This window comes from Kwoniella mangroviensis, chromosome 2 (genome assembly GCF_000507465.2).
Source record: "Kwoniella mangroviensis CBS 8507 chromosome 2, whole genome shotgun sequence".
Classification (NCBI taxonomy): Eukaryota; Fungi; Basidiomycota; class Tremellomycetes; order Tremellales; family Cryptococcaceae; genus Kwoniella; species Kwoniella mangrovensis.
The window spans coordinates 1,597,353-1,615,434 of NC_088828.1; the positions used below are offsets into that span (position 1 = coordinate 1,597,353).

The following is an 18,082-nucleotide window of genomic DNA, read 5'->3' on the forward strand; positions in this document are numbered from 1 at the left end:
AGTTAGTTTTCCGACATTTCACGAATACGATTGAACGATCTGATTGTTTTTCTTGTTCGATCACTCTGGAGAATTGGGCGGAAGAAGTGAAAGATGGGAGATGGGAGTGAAGGATGAAGAATCAATGAACATGCAAATAAATTGTCTCAACTCATCTTTCCCTAAGTGCCACTTTACACCAGTACGATGTATCATACTACCGGGTCATCTTATTTTGGTGTTCCACTTAAGACCGCATTGCACACCTTGGCCCTCTCAATGTCAATGTTCTACGAGTATTTGCAGATGCAGATGGTGCTTCGATGACTTGATACAACCATCTCAATCTGACATATAACATAATCATAAGAGAACAGCAGGTGATTAATACAGCACCAGCATCCGACCAGAATCTACCTCAACCGAAGACATTCAAAAAGAAGAGGACTCTTTGACAAAGATGTCAACGACAGCAGATTTAGAGAAGGATCCATTCTACCTCCGGTGAGTCGCGGTCATAGGTCAAGACTGTATGATTAAGGCTGGAAGCTGATATTGAAATGTGTATGACCCGTGTAGATACTAGTAAGAGCTTTCACTCAAATTCATGCCCCTTTCGAAATCGATAGACAAGGAATTTTAATAGATATCCAAGAGGAAAAGAGTATAACGCTAATTTCGTTTGGTTATGGATTCGTTTGATATGATAGTACAGGACATCAAGGTATGCATGGACACGAGTTCTTGGAATTCGAATATTCCCATGGTGAGTGTATTTTGTAAAGCTTTGTCAAAATTGTCATTCAAGTTGCGGAGAGAGAGAGAGAGAGAGAGCTGATATCCTTTCGATCACTTTGCAGGTCGAATTAGATATGCGAATAATTCGAATTATAGGAATGATAGTTTGATCAGGAAAGAGAGTGAGTCGGGGTTTGTTTTTTGATCTTTGGGTGAATTTTAGGATATGGAATAGGTGTGAACAGGGCTTGAGATGGAGGGATGCAAGGAAGAGAGCGTGATCGTTGTATCGAAATGGGACTTCAAGGACGACATGGATAGGATTTGGAATGAGCTGGGAGAGTCCAGGAAGATTTGGCGTATGATTGCATCAATGTCGAATCGACGGAGAACATCTGGCCGTTGAAGGAAAACGACATCGGGAAAGAGCATTTGCTAGAGGGTGTGAAAGGATTGAGATCCTCCTTCCTTCCTTCCTTGCTTGAAGTACTGTATCCGAGGATCTCGAGGGAAAGACAATTCGGTCGCTTCTATCTTTCCTCACAGATGATTACGAAAGAATTGAGCAATCCGAGTCCCGAGAGAGGATCAAAAACTGATATCTTACACTCCTCTTCACTCCCTTTGCAGTGTTCGTAGGTCCAGCGGTAGTTGATGAATTGAAGAGAATCGTAAGGGAGAGTGAAATTACAAAGTGAGTCAGCCGAGCCGAACCAAACCAAATCTTCTCCAATTCTCGTCTTCCATCCTATCGTATATCTTCCCGGAGGAAGGTATTTGTCATCTCATTTTGTAGATCGGACACTGACGATATTAATGGATAAACAGGGAAGACGACGTAGCGTGGCCTAAGAAGAACGTAGTGGGTAAACAAGAATTGGAAGTTAGAATAGATAAGGAACATATCTCGTTTGAGGTGGGTCATGACTTTATTCATCACCTTCCGGCTGGCTGGAATATGATAATCATCCATTCATGATTTGATACATGAACACAGAAGAGGATCGCTTATATAACTTTGGTCTATACAGACCGCCAAGATCGGTTCTTTGGCAGATGTGAATGAATCTTCCGATGCTGAGGGTTTGAGAGTGTTCTATTATCTCGTCCAAGATCTCAAGGTGACTTGTGCCATTCATCTCCACTGCTGATATACAGTGCTAACATTAATGACGGGCTCGTTGCTCCATTAGTGCTTCATCTTCTCCCTTATCACCCTTCATTTTAAGATCAAACCTAGTAAGCTGCCCCACCAAAGAAGAGGCGAGCTCCAGCTGACTTGACTTTGTTATACTTGCCACTAGTCCAACAATAAAAGAAGAGTACAAGAGAGATCGGTCGGTCAGGGGGGGAGCAGGCGTGACATGAAAAGGGTGAAGATAAAAGGCTTTACTATCTTCGTACAGTACGCTCGTATCCTGGGCTGAATAGCTGTGCCATGCATAATGTATAACAAGTATATAGCATCATACCCTATACATCAGTCTGCAAAGACGGTCCTAGTAGCGTAATATTATAGCATTCAAGAGTGAGTCGAGGGGATGTCACCCGTAGACCCGTAGACAGCTTTGTTCGGGTCATTCCGGCGGAGATTTGAGATGGTGATTGGTGATGATGAGATTTCATGTTCTGACTTTGGAACCAAAAACATCATATCATCGATCGTTGTCAACTTGGAGTAATTTGTTTCTTCTCATTGTTTTGAATGTAACTTCACCTGGCCTTATCGTACCGTACATTCCAACCCAGAATACTCTGTTTATCCCTTTATACAAATCTCCCTGGTATCATTCTACCTACACAAAACACAATGACAATCATCATATCTCGATCCCTCATTCCCTCGTGCTGCTCAACACTCGCAAGCTCTTCTCGCCTCTTTACTCGCTCACTAGCCTCTCACGCTTATATGGCCCCTTCCCCTTCGCCCTCATCATCATCCTCGCCGACTTCATCTCTACCTATAGAAGCTACCACGACGACCCCCACGGATTTGACGGACGAGCAGAGGAGGTTGATCGACTCGATCATCCGTGTGGATCAGGCTGGGGAATTGGGGGCGAATTGGATATATAGGGGTCAGAAATGGGCTATGGACGTTAAAGGGGACAAAGAAACGGCCAAACAGGTTGAAGTGAGTATAAATCACTCAATAAATACACTACACATCGAAGGATCGGAAAACGAAGACTGATAGTAGGTTTGTGTTATAGGAAATGTGGGAGAATGAACGACATCATCTTACGATCTTATCCCATCTTCAAACTCAACATCGAGCTAGACCAACGATGTTATACCCTCTGTGGCAAGCTATGGCTTTTGGTCTTGGAGCAAGTACTGGCTTATTGTCGAAGGAGGCCGCTATGGCTTGTACCGAGGCGGTGGAAACTGTTATAGGTGAACATTATGATGAGTGAGTGTATCACACTATATATCATATCCAATACACATAATTTGCCTTTTTCTCACAAAGAATATTGTGAACCATCTCATCGCCTTGTATCACTGGGATTTCCGCTAATTATTCATCGACTTCTCAGCCAGCTTAAAGCACTTCAACCTCTACTCAACCCTACCGATCCCTCATCCCCGGCACCCCACCCCTCACTCCCACTGATGGCTGACATCCTCAAAGAATTCAGAGACGATGAATTGGAACATCTTGATACCGCCGTCGAGGAAGGTGCACAGAAAGCTCCGGGACACAGTTTGTTATCCGCCATCATTGGAGTGGGATGTAAAGTGGCGATCAAAGTTTGTGAGAAGGTTTAATCTAGGATCATTAGATCATGGGTTATGGATGACGGATCATGGATCATGTATACCTTATAATTGGTGTCATGGATTGGACAGTACACTACATTGCGTAGGGAAACAAGGTGAACAGAATAATGTATGATCGAGATATGAATGAACTCGTCAAACCCATCAGAACGACGATAATGATGCCATCGCAAAAGTTTCATTGTCAATGTCATTGCCAGTCGACTTGACTGTATATGATGATGGTTCGGAGAGTCCTCTAAAGTGCGATAATGCAATAGATAGATGCTATATCATGTCGACTTGACTAAAATGCATTGCATAATGATATAGCATAAAGAGAAAACCCCTATGAAAACAAGATATTTTGGGTTCGGACTGTTTTGAAGAATGAGATCATCATAATAGACAGATCATCACCCCTTTTTTTGTCTCTTGGAAACCCTTTCCATAATCTACTTCTATTCCTTACATATATCCTCCTTGGCTTGGACTAAAGCTTAAGCAGTAGCACCTTCGATTCTAGCCCTCTTGTTTCCGTTAGCGCTTCCGTTGGGCGAAGAATCTCTCGAGGGCATATGCTAATGATCACAATGGAATAAGACATCAGCCTATATCCCACCTTTCGCTTCTTCCCTATCTAGATGGGGTGATGGACTCACCTTCTCGAGCAACCTGTCCAGTACAGCAGATTGACCAATCTTGAGATCACCCGATTGGATACCGGTGTGGTAGATACGTAAGATCATATCGACATCTTCCATCGATTGAGTTCTCACATCGGCCAACTCCTTAATCTTGGCGGTGGCATCCTTGACCTGGTCATCGGTGAGGTTCAAGTTGAGTTGCTCGACTCGGGATTTGACAGCGTTCCATCCGGTAAGTCGGTGACTAAGCAAATATCGAAAAGCAAATGCAGACACGTCAGCAAATTACAATAACCTAATGTAAACACGATGTATCAAATCTGGCACTCACCCGATAGAAACGTATCGGGTCATACCGAAATCGGCAGGGTTCAAGATCTCATATGTAGAGGGGTTGGCAAGAATAGCCTTGGCGTGAATACCAGCCTTGTGGGTGAAAGCGCAGAAACCAGTGATGTAGTTGTTGCTACAATATGTGAAACATCTCAATTAGCATCAACTTACTCCACTCCAAGAGTCGAGACGTAGTAGGTATGGATGCTTACAAAGGAACGGAGATCTCAACAGCTTCAGCAACAACGTTCTCCAATTCTCGGAGCATGGACAACTTGTATTTGCCCTTGACATATTCAGGATCGGCGACCATCATTCGAGCGATCAAACCACCAAGAGGGGTGATACCGTTTCTCTCACCGATACCGAGCTAATCAGAAACAAGAGCCTCAGCTGGTTTGTGCTGTGTGTTTGTAGCGCAGTACCTAGCTGACTCACAATGGAAGTGTCGATGTGGGTGGCACCGGCTTCAAGGGCAGCGTAGGCGTTTGCGATGGCTGCGTTGTATGTCAGTATTGACCTCTTGATTTTGATTTACCGATAGATAAAGGTGAAACCGAGGTGGAAAATCATGACAATGAGGGAGGATCACAGAAGAAGCTTTTGAATGAAGGTTGAGAATGAAGAGATAAAATTTAACTCACAGCAACCAGTATCATTATGGAAATGACATTCAATATCACAGCTGACAACACCTCTCAAAGTTCTCACAAGGTCGTAGACCTGTCTTGGATCGGCACATCCAACGGTATCAGCGACACCCACTCGATTCACGTGAATCTTATCGACCGTTCGGTAAATGGAGAGCAAATCGACTAATTCGGACCTGAATGAATCTTCAGATGAGAATCGGATCTCGATACCCTTGGATTTAACGAATTCAATGACTTCAATGGCGGTCTTGGTGATCCATGTCATGTCCTTTCCGTGAGAGTGTTCTCTCAAGAATGAGGATGTTCCGATGACTACGTCTACACCGTCGACACCTGAGTAATAAAACGAATGGTCTGTCAGTGATCTATCTCATATTTCAATATTTGTAATTTTCCCCTTCCCCTTCAGTGTTCCTTGATATGAACACCACACTCACCGGTCTCAACGGCCAACTTGGCATCATCCATATGACATCTGATGTGAGTCAAGATCTTGGTCTTCTTGAGACCCAACTTGCAGATAGCTTCACAGTGGGCCTTCGATTCGGGTGAGGCAGCAGGGGAAGTAAGTTCGATGTATTCCACACCAAATTCGTCAAGCCTTTGAGTTGACAATCAATGCAAGTCAGCGATTTGTTATCATGAACAGATAAAAACATAGATATTGTGCAACGTGTCAAGAATATGCTAGAACTCACATCTTGGCGATCTTGATCTTGGTTTCGAGAGTGAAGAAGGCATTGGCGAATTGTTCACCCTCTATAGTAGTGATGGGTATCATGTCAGCTTGTCATCTCGCTAAAAAGCGATGTGTAAGGTGAAACCAACCTCGAAGAGTGGATTCAATGATCTATCATAACATCACGTCAATTCAGCCCAAATCCTTGGTGTGTATATGATATCTGATTCGTTTCAAAAATCCAAGTCAAACGAGAAGTGGGTAACTTACACTCCAATTAGAGGTGTTACTCAAGAAATCACTAGCTCTACCGTACAAACCCTTATGCGACTTGACGGCAGGTGGCTGCTGACTCGTACTTTCATTCGTTCTTTTGACTTCACCGTTGGTGGATGATGAGATGTGAGGTCCATCATTTATGATTGGGACCATCTCTTCGTCACCGTTGGAAGTTATAGGTTGGTCTGGTGTAGGGCACATCTTGGCGATTCGTTTCTTTTCTTTTCTTGTCTGATTAGGGGATATGTATGTGTATCTGGTGAAGTGTTGTGCTATGCTATGCAAATGATACTTTTATGTAGTCCACCGAGATGTATCTGTATGTATGTATGTATGTATGTATGTATGAATTGATGTAAGAAAGAAGTTTTCGTTTTCTCTTCAACTTGGTTTTTTTTTTTCAATTCGACCCAAACTGACGTTATGTAACTCGACTGTGATCGAAGCTCCAACTACCCAATTAATTTCGACTCATATAACTAACTAAACGCCCAAAAAAGTGGAGTGTTCATGAAGATTTAGACGAGTCACTGGAGTATTGTTATGTCATGACTCCTTGAATGCCGCTTACCACGTACTCATCTCATGCATTCGCCTGCTCCTCATCCTCGTCTCACCCAGCTGAACCCCGAGCACATATGAGTTCGCTGCCTGTATGACTCGATGAAAACGCAGTCTTTTCGAGTTTGCTTGACTTATTGGCATTGGTGATTTTCGAATTTTTCAACAACCAACCCCCTTCCCCCGGGGAATTGATCCGACGAGAATTACCCAGTTAGGCAAGTGCAATCGAGCTCGTCTGATCTATCACGTCACGTGAGAAGCCAGTTCATGACGTTTTCTTTCGACGTGTTTTCCTTTGTTGTTGATCATATACTATAATCTTAACGCCTGCTGTTCAACGAGCCAAAAGGTTGACTAGGAATGAACGTACAATAATAGCTATCAGCTACCTTGATATCCTCCACCGACCATGATACGGCTCATCTTACTCGCGTTGTTCGTGTTACCATTTGCCCTTGCCCAATTCGGCGGTTTCTTCCAACATGGATTCCCGTTCGGTGGACATGGCCCGCCAGTACATGAGCAACAACAGGATTTTACGAGGCGGAGGGAACATAGAGGGTGGACTGAGATGGATAATGGTGAGTCGGCGGATTCCCAATACGTGTAAAAGCCTGAACTGGCGTTATTGTTGCTGACCGGTGATCGAATCGATCATTCCACAGTCCACTGTAGAGCAGGTTACGTTTGTCCATCATCTCTAGCTTGTGTACCTACTCCGGCGGACTGTCCGTGTCCTTATCCGTCAGTTATTCCGTTCCCAAGCTCTGCTTTGACCTATTCACTGATCTCTTTTGCTAAATGTGTGTAGCGAGGATATCAAATGTGTCATACCGGATAACAGAGAAAGGGATGAAGGCGAAGGTCCGCCATTCGTTTGTGTAAGGTCAACAGGTGGTGATCAAGCAAGTTGCGACACAGTGGTAGAATACTCAAAACCTATATGACAGAGATGCATGAGGACGAAATTGTACATCACGATACAGTCCAGATCATGCTTGGATCCATGCTTGACGTGTTGACTAATGCGAGACAAGTGGGTAACCAAACCATGGGTATTGAAAATAGTATGCAAGGTATGTCAATCCGACTTGCGGTCGACTAATATACAGGAAACTCAGGATCGATCTCCCTACTCCAAGCTCTCAATCCACCTTTCACATCCCTTATTCTCTTTTCACCCGAGATCTTACGCAGAGCCTCAGCTGCTATCTGCGAGTCGTTTCCTCTTCTGCAGAGGAATATCACCTCGTCTGTTGATGGGATGGAAGACGGGTCTTTGAGGATAGTTGGAAGTGGTATATCTGAGGAATAAAGGTATCTCGGTCAACTCGGTGCTTTTGGTTTTGACTTGAGATCTCGACCTAACTATTCGACTCACTGATGGACCCTGGTAATGAACATATACCAAATTCTACAGGTGGACGTGTATCAACCAGCGATATCTGAGTATCAGAGCTGAGTAGAGCAGATAGGTCCTGATTGACGGCAGGGGGTATCAGTCAAAGCTCGATACAACGAGATACTGCATTGGAGCAGTGTACATACCTTCACATTTATCCTCTCTCCTTCACGTCCTTCCACTAGTCCCGTTTCCTCGTCGACTTCAGGTCCCATCGCACCTGCGCAGAACGACTCGTATCCATATACATCCAGATCATCTGTGATCGTAGCAGACGGTCCACAGGCTATACATTTGGGTGAAGGACCTTTCATACGTATCGTCCGTATTAGCGGGTTCGAGCAGAGATGATGAAGATGTAATAACGGTTCTTGATCTATGACACAAATCTAATCAGATCGAATTCGATATCAAGCGCAGGATTACTATTGATGGACGTACCTTCCTTCCCTATTATAAGTTTTATAACTTCCCCTGCCATTCCAGTTCCTACTAAACCAGTTACAACACCCCATACTCCCTCTTCCTCACATTTACCCCCTGAACCAGGTAATACACTCGGCCAGATACATCTATAACACGCTCTTCGTTTCCCTTCCTTTGTAGATCCTCCATATACTGCCCACTGTCCCGCAGAGGAGATTGCCGCGCCAGAAACTAACGTTATACCCAGTCGTACGGCAGCGTCAGAAAGGAGGTATCGGGTGAGTGGTCGATCGGTACAATCGACCAGGATTGAGTAGGGCTGCAAGAGGGATATGGCTGTTGAGGGCGTTATAGGTACAGGATGAGGTATGAGATTGACACTTGGGTTATTCCTAGAAACGCATGAAACGATGTTCGTCAAAATAATGGAATTGACAGTCGCATACAGATGTACCCATGCTTGGCTACTCACGCGGATAATGTTATACGAGCAGATTCAGCCTTGTTCATACCCACCCTATCTGTCGTATGGAGTATCTGGCGATGTAGATTACTTAAGCTGACTGTATCATGGTCGAAAATACCGATTGTCCCTACCACATATACAAGTTTTGATCAGCTTTCGATGGCTAAGAGAGATGGTAGCAACGCTGATACTCACCTACTCCTGAGGCCGCGACGTATTGAAGTGTCGGACATCCCAGTCCACCAGCACCAACTACTGCTACTTTGGCATTCTTGAGTTTGAGCTGGGCTATATGATATTTTCAAAAGGGAGTTTAGCCTCTAAGGTTTCACATGTAAGATGATATTGATCAAATTCAAGTTACACTCACCAGGAAGACCGAATCCAGGCATGATCATCTGTCTACCATACCTAATATACTCATCGAGGGAAAGGGGAACCTCATCTACAGGGGGCAGAGTCGAGGTAGAAGCTTCGATCTGGGTGTCCATTTTTGTTAGCGTTCGGGAAGTGATGCCGCCAGTTATTGGTATTTGGCTTTTGATATTCAGGTTTTGGGCGTGAGATTATGTAGTCGAATGTAGTCGACAAGGTTTATACTATGTCTATTTCCTTTTGACCATGCAGAGACGAGACAAGATAGAAGCAACTTTTTTTGGGATTCACCTCCACATGCCGCTCACAGGTGACAATTTGTAAAGGCATTAGGAAATCCGGTTAGCGGAATCAAAGATTAACATTACAACTTCAACCTAATCCTCCCAAATCCCCCGCACGGATCGCTTTCCGTTGGGTTGACCTCGAACCTCACCTCTCTGTTCCATCTCGAATCTTCAACTTTCTTAGAAACTCTTGTCTGGCTTTTCCACGACTGATTGACGATCAACAAATCAGAGGCAATATGGCCACTACATCTTCCTCATCAAAAGGTCAGATGGAGACCAACCCTAGGGGAATACCCAAAGCGCCATTTGTGGTAGGTGTCAGCTATTATCTCTTTGCGTACCTTTAAGCCAGCTGATGGGAATCTTAACGATGAGCACAGGCCGATGTGGACGAGTATGTGGGAGGTAAAGATGCAGAGATACAAAGTACGATGAAGAAATTCGAGGAGACAACTGCGTGAGTAGGATTTGTCACTACTCAGCTTCCCTCTACTGATAAGTTTCTGTGATTGTGATAAGCTGACATATGCGAATTCCCTCGAACATATAGGAAATATCGATATATGGAGATATCCTTACAACAACGACGTAAAGCCCTATTAGGTAAAATACCAGATATGGAGCAGACCCTCCAAGTGGTAAAGTTCTTACAGGTCAGGAGGAAGAAAGCCCTAGGTGAACCCATCGAAGAAGAGCAGAATATTGCAGGTAGCGATGATGATGATTTGGATGACCTGGACGATCTGGATGACGATGCAGACGATCAGAATGAGGAAGATAAGCCTCTAAAGACGTTGTTCGAGTTGAATGATACGCTCTTTGCGGAGGCTGAAGTGACTGAGACGGGAGAAGTGGGATTATGGTTAGGTGTAAGTAAGCTTTCCATTAAGCACATACAATTATCAAACAGATATGAATATACGCATATATATATATATTCATATATATTATCGCTTACATCCATTGATACAGGCAAACATCATGTTAATGTACCCACTGCAAGAAGCTATTGAATTATTGACTAACAAATTATCAACAGCTAAGAAATCGCATGAAGAGACTGTGGAGGATCTGGAATTTTTGAGAGAACAAATCACTGTGATGGAAGTGAATTTCGCTAGAGTACATAACGTGAGTGCGAATCTACTTGGACTGTCTCGTTGACAACGAGGTGTACATGAAATGGGATTGGATAACGGCTGACGTTCCGTTGTGAACAGTGGGACGTGAAGAGAAGAAGGGAGAAAGGTTTGATAGGTCAACAATCTGGATTATTACCTTCACAGAGAAAGCAGGATAATGATGATGATGATTCGGATGACGATGATAGGGATTAGTCTCATCACGACACATTATGCATGCAAACCATTGTAAATCGAATAGTGTGCGGACATCAACTGCTGATACTTTCAGACTAACTCACTATTCATGCCCAAGCTTCCATCTGATTGTGCTCAGCTAGCTATCCATTGATTGCGGCAACGAATGCATACTATGAGCCTGTATACTGTAAATATAAGGAGACGGCAGTATCTTTCTACAACCTGATTTTGAATGACTCAACTGAAGAGATCTATCACCCTTCTGTATTGACCAATTTGACAATACTGGCGAAAATGCAAATATGACAGCGACCTCCTTTCAAATAGATTATATTGCATGGTTGGATTATATGTATGCGTAAATTATATGTTTGAAGTACTGATTCTCTCTTCCACTAATGTCTAACATTGTGATTTCCATCCAACATCAACATACTCACAGATCAACACGTCTCTCACCCAACACGCACAAGAGATTCAAACCATCCTCAATCATCTTCAAATCAGTCGCCCTCACAGTGATTTCTTTCGATGTGGAGTTTGCCATCATTAATTACTGTAATCCCCTTGCGAGCTCGCTCAGTTGTTTTCGGACGTTCTGACGATTATCGACCAATTGTGATTTGATCTGTTGTTTCGTCAGACCGGTCTGTTCGAAAAAAAAAAAAAAAAAATAAAAAATCCAAATGTAAGTTAAAAGAATTATCCATGATACCGTTGAGATTTTTTTAATCCTCAGGCGATAGGAAGCTTATCGGTCTGAACCATAAACCACACACGGTTCCTCCATAGATGAATGATCCACTCACCATCTGAGCCAATTCATCGAGGTTCGCCATAGCCACACCCTTACTGATGATATGTTCAGCAATCGCAATCTTAGCTTCCGTAGGTATCCTGGCTTTAGGTCCAGGTATACCTTTATGTTTACCTTTTGGCTTCACCGTCGTGGTCGAAGTCAAAGTCGAAGTCGACTCAATCTGTTCGAGAGAAGGTATAGGTGAATCTTGAACATTTGACGTTGACGTCGAAGATGGTACGGCGTTAACGACAGATTGAAGTGGCGGTGAAGGTGATGGTTGATAGGCCGCTGCTGTTCCTGTGGCGATTGGTGTAGGCGAGTTTGAGGAACTGCTTGCAGTAGATGGTGCATGAAGTATCGAAGTTGTCATCAATGGACCAGGTCTTGAACCGGAATTTTGTGATTGGATAGAAGGAGGTATATAAGTAGGTATAGGATGATGAACGTAGTGCTGAGGTTGCGGATAAGTTGGATATGCCAATCCATGTCCACCGCCAGAAGAGGAAGGATGGAAATCTTGATTGGGATTGGAATTGGGATTAGGATTGGGGAATCCACCAGGTGCATGTGGCGTTATAGGTGTAGGAGGTCTACTGTGACTTGAGGATTGGCTCACAACAGGTGCGGGTCCAGCGATTGGATTATATTTCAAAGAAGTGCTGGAGGTACTGCTGGGGATCGAGAATGGTTGGTCAGGCCCATATGTATGAGGTAAAGGCGGAGGCGGAGGAAGATATCCGATAGAGGTAGGAAAGGGGAAAAGTGGTGATTGAGCTGGACCAGGCAAAGGTTGAGAATAAGGAGAATGTTGGGGTGGATATCGATGTCGATTGACACTCATGTCGTCATGCCAATAAGGAGAAGATCTGAGACTACTTCCACTAGTGCTAGGTATAATTGAAGGTCTCAAATTCGATTGTTGACCATGACTTTGACTCTGGCCTGATGGGGTTGTAGATGTTGAAGAACTTATTTCAGAAGAATGGAATGTTTCCGTTTCTCCAATTTCAATTCGAGGTCGTTTAGCACTAGTGTTTGAATCTGGATTTGGTGATTGAGAAGAGACCGATTGACTACGTTCATAAGATTGAGTATCGGTGGTATCTCCGGATGAATTCTGAGAAGTCGTAGATGTGGTTGTCCATAACGACGAGGGAGGTGGCATTGACTGTTTATCTCGTTCTGACATGTTGTCGATCCAGAGCTGGATTCGTGGTGTATATCTATTCACTACAGGTATATCAATCTACTCAATCAGAATCGAAGTCTTCCTGGGATGGGTTGTAGATAAGTGATAGTAAAAGGTTTCTTGAAATGAATGTAGTTGACCAAATGAGCGTAAAGTAGTTGGTTGGCTGACAACGCAAAACACAACAGACAAACTAACAAACAAACAAACAAACAGAAGCGGGAAAAACACCAAAAAAACAGGTCTATGTCCTCTTCGAATGTGTGTGTTGATCGGTGATAGGGAATTACAAGATTATGAATATATGTATTTTAATGGGAAGGGAAGGAAGTAAAGGGAGGTGATGCAGTAAGAAGGAAGATTAGATATTTTGTTCTTCTTTGTATGTTAATTGGATGTTATTTTTCTTCTCAAGTTTTGCTGAGATAGTTGAACGACCATATGTCTCTCGATAAGGTATCTCCATATAGAATATGAGGATGTTTTCCTGTTGACAACAAACTTTGTTTTTCGCAATATTTTGTCCTCGATACAGTACTGTAGATGTTTGTTTCCCTAGTGACCAACTTGCGGTAATTGAGTAGGGTTGGCTTGGGTAGTGATTTTCGGACAGTACGGTCAAATCGGATTGATTCTCTCCGCTGTGTCTGTAGCATAAAAGTCGGTACGTTCTGAATATCTTTACTCCTTATCCAAAATTCAATTACCAAAAACTAGTCGATCATGACAACACGCCCTTCTTCCTTCTTTTTCTTTTGCTTTCTCTTTTTTTCTAGGATTAACCAATAAAACTGAAAAAACGGGTTCCTTTGAGATTACATCACTCATCGATAAAGCATTGAGTGGAGTACTCTGTAGTAGTCAGTCGATTTTGATGGGAATGATGTTGATTCAGGTATAATTCCGACAATGAAGACTACGAGTACTGTACACACGTCCTTTCGACCTTATCGGACCGCGTTGACCGACCCGCACTCATTCACCAAGTCGTCAGGTCCGATCATGAGATATGCACGTCTCACAGAGTATGTAACGTGTATCACAATCATACGCTATGTCGGGTTCCTTCCTTCTCCTTTACGACCTGTAACTTGACAACCATCAAAAATCGTTGCTCATACTGCCACTTTCCACTTTCCACTCGATCGAAACTTGTCACAGAATATAGATAGTATTTTTGATCCGAGCGTGAGCGATGGGGTCATTGGCCGGATCATACATCATTGATGGGACCTGTACCTTTACGACTAGTCAGTTGCATGGGCCACCCGATTGCGTTCCTCATGTCGTGTGGGTACTCATGTCAGCTGTCATTTTGTCTACCTTGGTCATATATCTCCACCAACACAAAAGTAGAATAGCTTTCTGTTCATCTCAAATCATCACAAATAACTGTAAAGAAGTGGTTGGGAGGGGGTATGATTTCAAATGACATTGTAAATTGAAAATTGATCTAACAAATAACGTGAGGTATATAAAAGGGAAAGGGAAGGAAAGGAATGAATACTATACCTGTCTACCTACCTACCTGTGATTACCTATTGAAATGGAAAGATTCATAAACGGAAAAGGGAGAAGTCTTCCAAGGAAAAGGAAGACCAAAAAAAACCCCCAAACTCTAAGATATATTGGCGTGGCGAGAAAAAGTACGAGCTATGCAGGATAGAGAAATATGCTAGAGTGAAAAGAAAATGCTTGCGGCGTAAATACATTATATATAGATATGTGAGTTTGTATCGTCCTTGGACGACAGAGCGCGGCAAGATGTTGTTGATGATTATTGTATACGTTGATATCGATCCGGAACCTATGCAAATGGTGATAAGGAGTTTTGTTGAGAACCTGAGAAAGTGGATTAAGTCATGTGGTCGAAGGGAAGGGAGTTTAAGTTTATTTTGAAGCGTTCTTGATAGCCTACGCATTGCCATATCGTCGTCAATACAAGGACATCCTCATCGCTCGGTGATTTTACGAGGAGAATGATCACTCACCTGTTGAGCATAAGCTGCATTAGTCTTAGCTCGCTTGTTACCGGATCTCGTTCTACCCCAAGTAACAGCTTGCGATACCCAATCCTGTAAGAGCTCATCTCGTATGGATCCCTTGTAGGCTTCAGCGAAATCACCAATCAAACCGAGCGATGCAGTGCTGAATGAGTCGCTTCGATCTTCGTCCAACCAACACGTTTTCAGGAATCCCATAATTCCAGATACGTAAGGTTGCATTGCGGAAGCTACAATTCAATTGAGCCTATCAGCTGCGCATTCTCGGCTCTGCATTTGGAGTATGATGTTCAACTCACCATCGCTGTCCTTTATACCATTCATAATACCGATGAAAGCATCTACGATGGACTCTCTCATAGTCTGCACAAAGTCAATCATAGCTTCGTCACCTGGAGCAGCAGAAGTTGATCCAGCTTGAGAAAGGATGGTCATCGTAGTATCGAGGTAAGGCCGGAATCCACCTCCAATCGCCAAGGCAACTTCACCAATAGTCGTGATAGCATTAGGTTTGACTTGTCTCTGAACTACGGGACTTCGGAGCAGGTCGATGAGCGCAACCATTAATCGTTCGGCGTAAGGAGTCAAGGCTTCGTTGATAGCTCGGGCAATATCACTTCCAACGTATACGGCGGCTTGGGCAACTTGCCAGTCTTCGAAAGAACCGAGAGCGGAGAAGAGGAAAGGACTGAAAGCATCCATGTATTTGACGAAACCGGCTTCAAGAGCACTGGCTAATCCACCGACAGTAGCAAAAGCATCCTCTAAAACACCAGCATGTTTACCTGAAGCTTGGATAAGGCCTAACAAGTTGGTCATGATTCGGTCGGCGAATGGCGCAGCCATCGATGGTGATCGACGGATGAAAGATTGGATGACGACACAAAGGTTGATCTGCATATCGTTCCAGTTGTTTCGATCGTCCATGCCTACCAACTGGTTCTGCATGCCCAAAAGAGCTTCTTGTCGAGCGAGCATGGCAACAGCGACTTCCTGAACGACTGGGAGAGTATCATTGGCGGATGAGCCGAGGAATACGGATATCGTTTGGTAAGCGGCACTTCGACTGTTGGCGTGGTTGGTGGGTCTTTCGGCAATAGGCATCAACTCCTTCAATATACCAGAGTAGTATTCGGACATGGGTGACGTCTGCACATCGTCCCCTAACAGATCTGCATCGCCTGAAATCTGCACCACTAAGCTGTTGAGAGCAGCACAACAACTGTTGCAAGTTCGAGGGGAAGCGTTAAGACCGATGACGAGAGCGGTGATGAGGTTTCGAAGGTGAACAGCGGGATCGATGACTTGAAGCATGTTCTCACAGATCTTGCTTAATGTCCAAGCAACCGTATCTCGTACTTGCAGACTAGGGTCGGATTGCATCATTCCGATAAGGGCACCGAGAGCTTGAGTGACGAGAGGAGCAAGGACCTCGGGATCAGGACCATCAAGAATCGAACCGAAAGCCATGACAGCAGCTTCTCGACGTTGCCAGTCGGATTGTGTTATACCAGCTTCAACGAATGGTACGACCGGTTGGACAATATCATTGCCAACATTATTCGCGAGTAATTCTAAACAACAACCAGCAGCCATTGCTTTTGTCCAATCATCTTCGTCATCGTCTTCGTTCTGTTGACAAAGTAATTCGAGAAGTACGGGAAGGATATCGGGAAGAGCAGCTTTGGCGAAACCTTTCGATACGTAGAGCGGCTGTTCTCCTTCTTCATATGCCTGACACAAGTCAGCGAAGCCCATAATCCTAATAAACTCACCTCCATCGCTGCCTGAGCCAAATCAATTTCCTCTTCACACACTGTACTCCAGAACTCGATGGCTTGAAGGGCAACGGGTTCCTCGTGATGTTTCATACCCATGATTGTCAACTGCGTGTCTGATCAGCTATATTGCGGAATTCTCCTGTCTACAGGAGACTCACCCCAAAGAGAGCTCGTTCCATGTAGAAATCCATCTTTTCGTAGTACAAATGCATTATTCTGACGAGACATTCGAATGCACCAACTTGGACAGTAACTGCTGGGCTCTGAGTAGCCTCGCATACTACTTGCATGATGTAATTTCGTTCGCCCTGCGAAGTCGTTAGCGTAAGTTAGACGAGACCGAGGAAAGAACGGATACGGCGACTTACCTCTCGTTCAAAGTTGTCCCTAATGAACTCTAATGAGTTAAGTAAGGCCTGGATAGCAGCATGCTGCACTTCATGACTGGGTTCCTCCTTTCGAGCTCCTTGTACAACGGCAGTAAGAATCTCATTCGATCGTGCAGAAAGGATTTCGGGATCCTACGTGAAAATTGAAGCAGCACGTCAGAGATGGGACCGATTTTGGGGAGGTGATATGGATAGATAGAACTACTTACAATCACTTCACAAATGAATCCGACTGCTTGAAGGGTAGCCACCCTCAGCCCTTGGTTCTCCTGATTACCTACAAACTCCAGTAATTGAGGGATCAATTCTGGCCATTTGTTAACTGGTAATTCGATTGCCGCAATTGCTGATACACAGGTAGCGGCGACTGCACCTGCACGATGTTGAGGCGAACCAAGGGTTGAAAGTACAGATTGTTTCAATGGAGCTGTAGCCGTGTCAGGAAGTGCTAACCATCTTTCTGTCAATTGAGGTTGGTTTATGGCGTCCTACAGTTGATTAACCATACCAAAGTGAGCGAGATGAACAGCACGGGGTAAGAGAAAGAAAGGATGAACTCACCCTAGCGGCGATAGCGTTCTTGAATGCCAGACCTGCAGCATAACGGACATTCAGATCTTGTGATTCATTTGCCAATTCTACTGCGAGTGTGTGAAGGTATCCGTGCTATCATGATCCCCATACATAACATCAGCTTGAGATTTATATCAGATCTTGGGGAGTGAACATACGAAATTATCCCTGGCAGCGGTTTCGAGTTGCTGAGTAGCTGATTCTCGAGCAGCTTGGTCTATTGGTAGAATATAATGAGTTGGTTTGACCTATGAAGAGTATGAGGAAAGGCGGCAAATGACCACTTACTGGGTGACAAGGAATCTTGGAGCAGCTGAGCCGCGTTCATTTTGACGGTATTCTAAGTGGGCGTTGAAGAAGATGTATGAGTTGCTTTCTGTCGTGTGTGAGCTGAGTCGGAGAGGAGTTTGGAAGATAAGGAGAGTGAGG

At 44.0% G+C, this 18,082-nt stretch overlaps 8 protein-coding genes across 8 annotated transcripts; 4 read left to right on the plus strand and 4 right to left on the minus strand.

Moving 5' to 3' along the window:
• Positions 1–439: 439 nt before the first annotated feature.
• I203_107460 (uncharacterized protein) lies at positions 440–2,000 on the plus strand (the record flags this gene model as incomplete). The annotated part of the gene is made up of 8 exons (XM_019145542.1): positions 440–483; positions 559–564; positions 690–745; positions 840–899; positions 1,348–1,411; positions 1,546–1,633; positions 1,749–1,838; positions 1,911–2,000. 8 exons carry the CDS (start codon positions 440–442, stop codon positions 1,998–2,000), a joined length of 498 nt encoding a protein of 165 aa, XP_019005361.1.
• A 527-nt stretch (positions 2,001–2,527) lies between these two features.
• On the plus strand, positions 2,528–3,489 carry I203_107461 (uncharacterized protein; the record flags this gene model as incomplete). The annotated part of the gene is made up of 3 exons (XM_019145543.1): positions 2,528–2,851; positions 2,931–3,130; positions 3,258–3,489. The coding sequence occupies 3 exons, from the start codon at positions 2,528–2,530 to the stop codon at positions 3,487–3,489; spliced, it is 756 nt and encodes a 251-aa protein (XP_019005362.1).
• A 491-nt stretch (positions 3,490–3,980) lies between these two features.
• Positions 3,981–6,272, minus strand: I203_107462 (homocitrate synthase, cytosolic isozyme; the record flags this gene model as incomplete). The annotated part of the gene is made up of 10 exons (XM_019145544.1): positions 3,981–4,061; positions 4,143–4,371; positions 4,459–4,593; positions 4,673–4,830; positions 4,899–4,957; positions 5,105–5,446; positions 5,551–5,714; positions 5,812–5,872; positions 5,942–5,963; positions 6,063–6,272. 10 exons carry the CDS (start codon positions 6,270–6,272, stop codon positions 3,981–3,983), a joined length of 1,461 nt encoding a protein of 486 aa, XP_019005363.1.
• Positions 6,273–7,044: 772 nt separating this feature from the next.
• On the plus strand, positions 7,045–7,582 carry I203_107463 (uncharacterized protein; the record flags this gene model as incomplete). Its single annotated transcript, XM_019145545.1, has 3 exons — positions 7,045–7,216; positions 7,301–7,379; positions 7,447–7,582. 3 exons carry the CDS (start codon positions 7,045–7,047, stop codon positions 7,580–7,582), a joined length of 387 nt encoding a protein of 128 aa, XP_019005364.1.
• A 154-nt stretch (positions 7,583–7,736) lies between these two features.
• Positions 7,737–9,420, minus strand: I203_107464 (uncharacterized protein; the record flags this gene model as incomplete). The annotated part of the gene is made up of 7 exons (XM_019145546.1): positions 7,737–7,939; positions 8,017–8,113; positions 8,184–8,413; positions 8,479–8,855; positions 8,936–9,056; positions 9,125–9,217; positions 9,300–9,420. The coding sequence occupies 7 exons, from the start codon at positions 9,418–9,420 to the stop codon at positions 7,737–7,739; spliced, it is 1,242 nt and encodes a 413-aa protein (XP_019005365.1).
• Positions 9,421–9,830: 410 nt separating this feature from the next.
• On the plus strand, positions 9,831–10,931 carry I203_107465 (uncharacterized protein; the record flags this gene model as incomplete). The annotated part of the gene is made up of 5 exons (XM_065518190.1): positions 9,831–9,905; positions 9,975–10,051; positions 10,145–10,463; positions 10,567–10,725; positions 10,815–10,931. 5 exons carry the CDS (start codon positions 9,831–9,833, stop codon positions 10,929–10,931), a joined length of 747 nt encoding a protein of 248 aa, XP_065372920.1.
• Positions 10,932–11,469: 538 nt separating this feature from the next.
• Positions 11,470–12,907, minus strand: I203_107466 (uncharacterized protein; the record flags this gene model as incomplete). Its single annotated transcript, XM_019145548.1, has 2 exons — positions 11,470–11,565; positions 11,726–12,907. The coding sequence occupies 2 exons, from the start codon at positions 12,905–12,907 to the stop codon at positions 11,470–11,472; spliced, it is 1,278 nt and encodes a 425-aa protein (XP_019005367.1).
• A 1,890-nt stretch (positions 12,908–14,797) lies between these two features.
• Positions 14,798–17,981, minus strand: I203_107467 (uncharacterized protein; the record flags this gene model as incomplete). Its single annotated transcript, XM_065518191.1, has 10 exons — positions 14,798–14,821; positions 14,899–15,140; positions 15,210–16,634; positions 16,682–16,796; positions 16,850–16,999; positions 17,060–17,212; positions 17,290–17,568; positions 17,642–17,746; positions 17,812–17,870; positions 17,942–17,981. 10 exons carry the CDS (start codon positions 17,979–17,981, stop codon positions 14,798–14,800), a joined length of 2,592 nt encoding a protein of 863 aa, XP_065372921.1.
• Between the last annotated feature and the right edge of the window lie 101 nt (positions 17,982–18,082).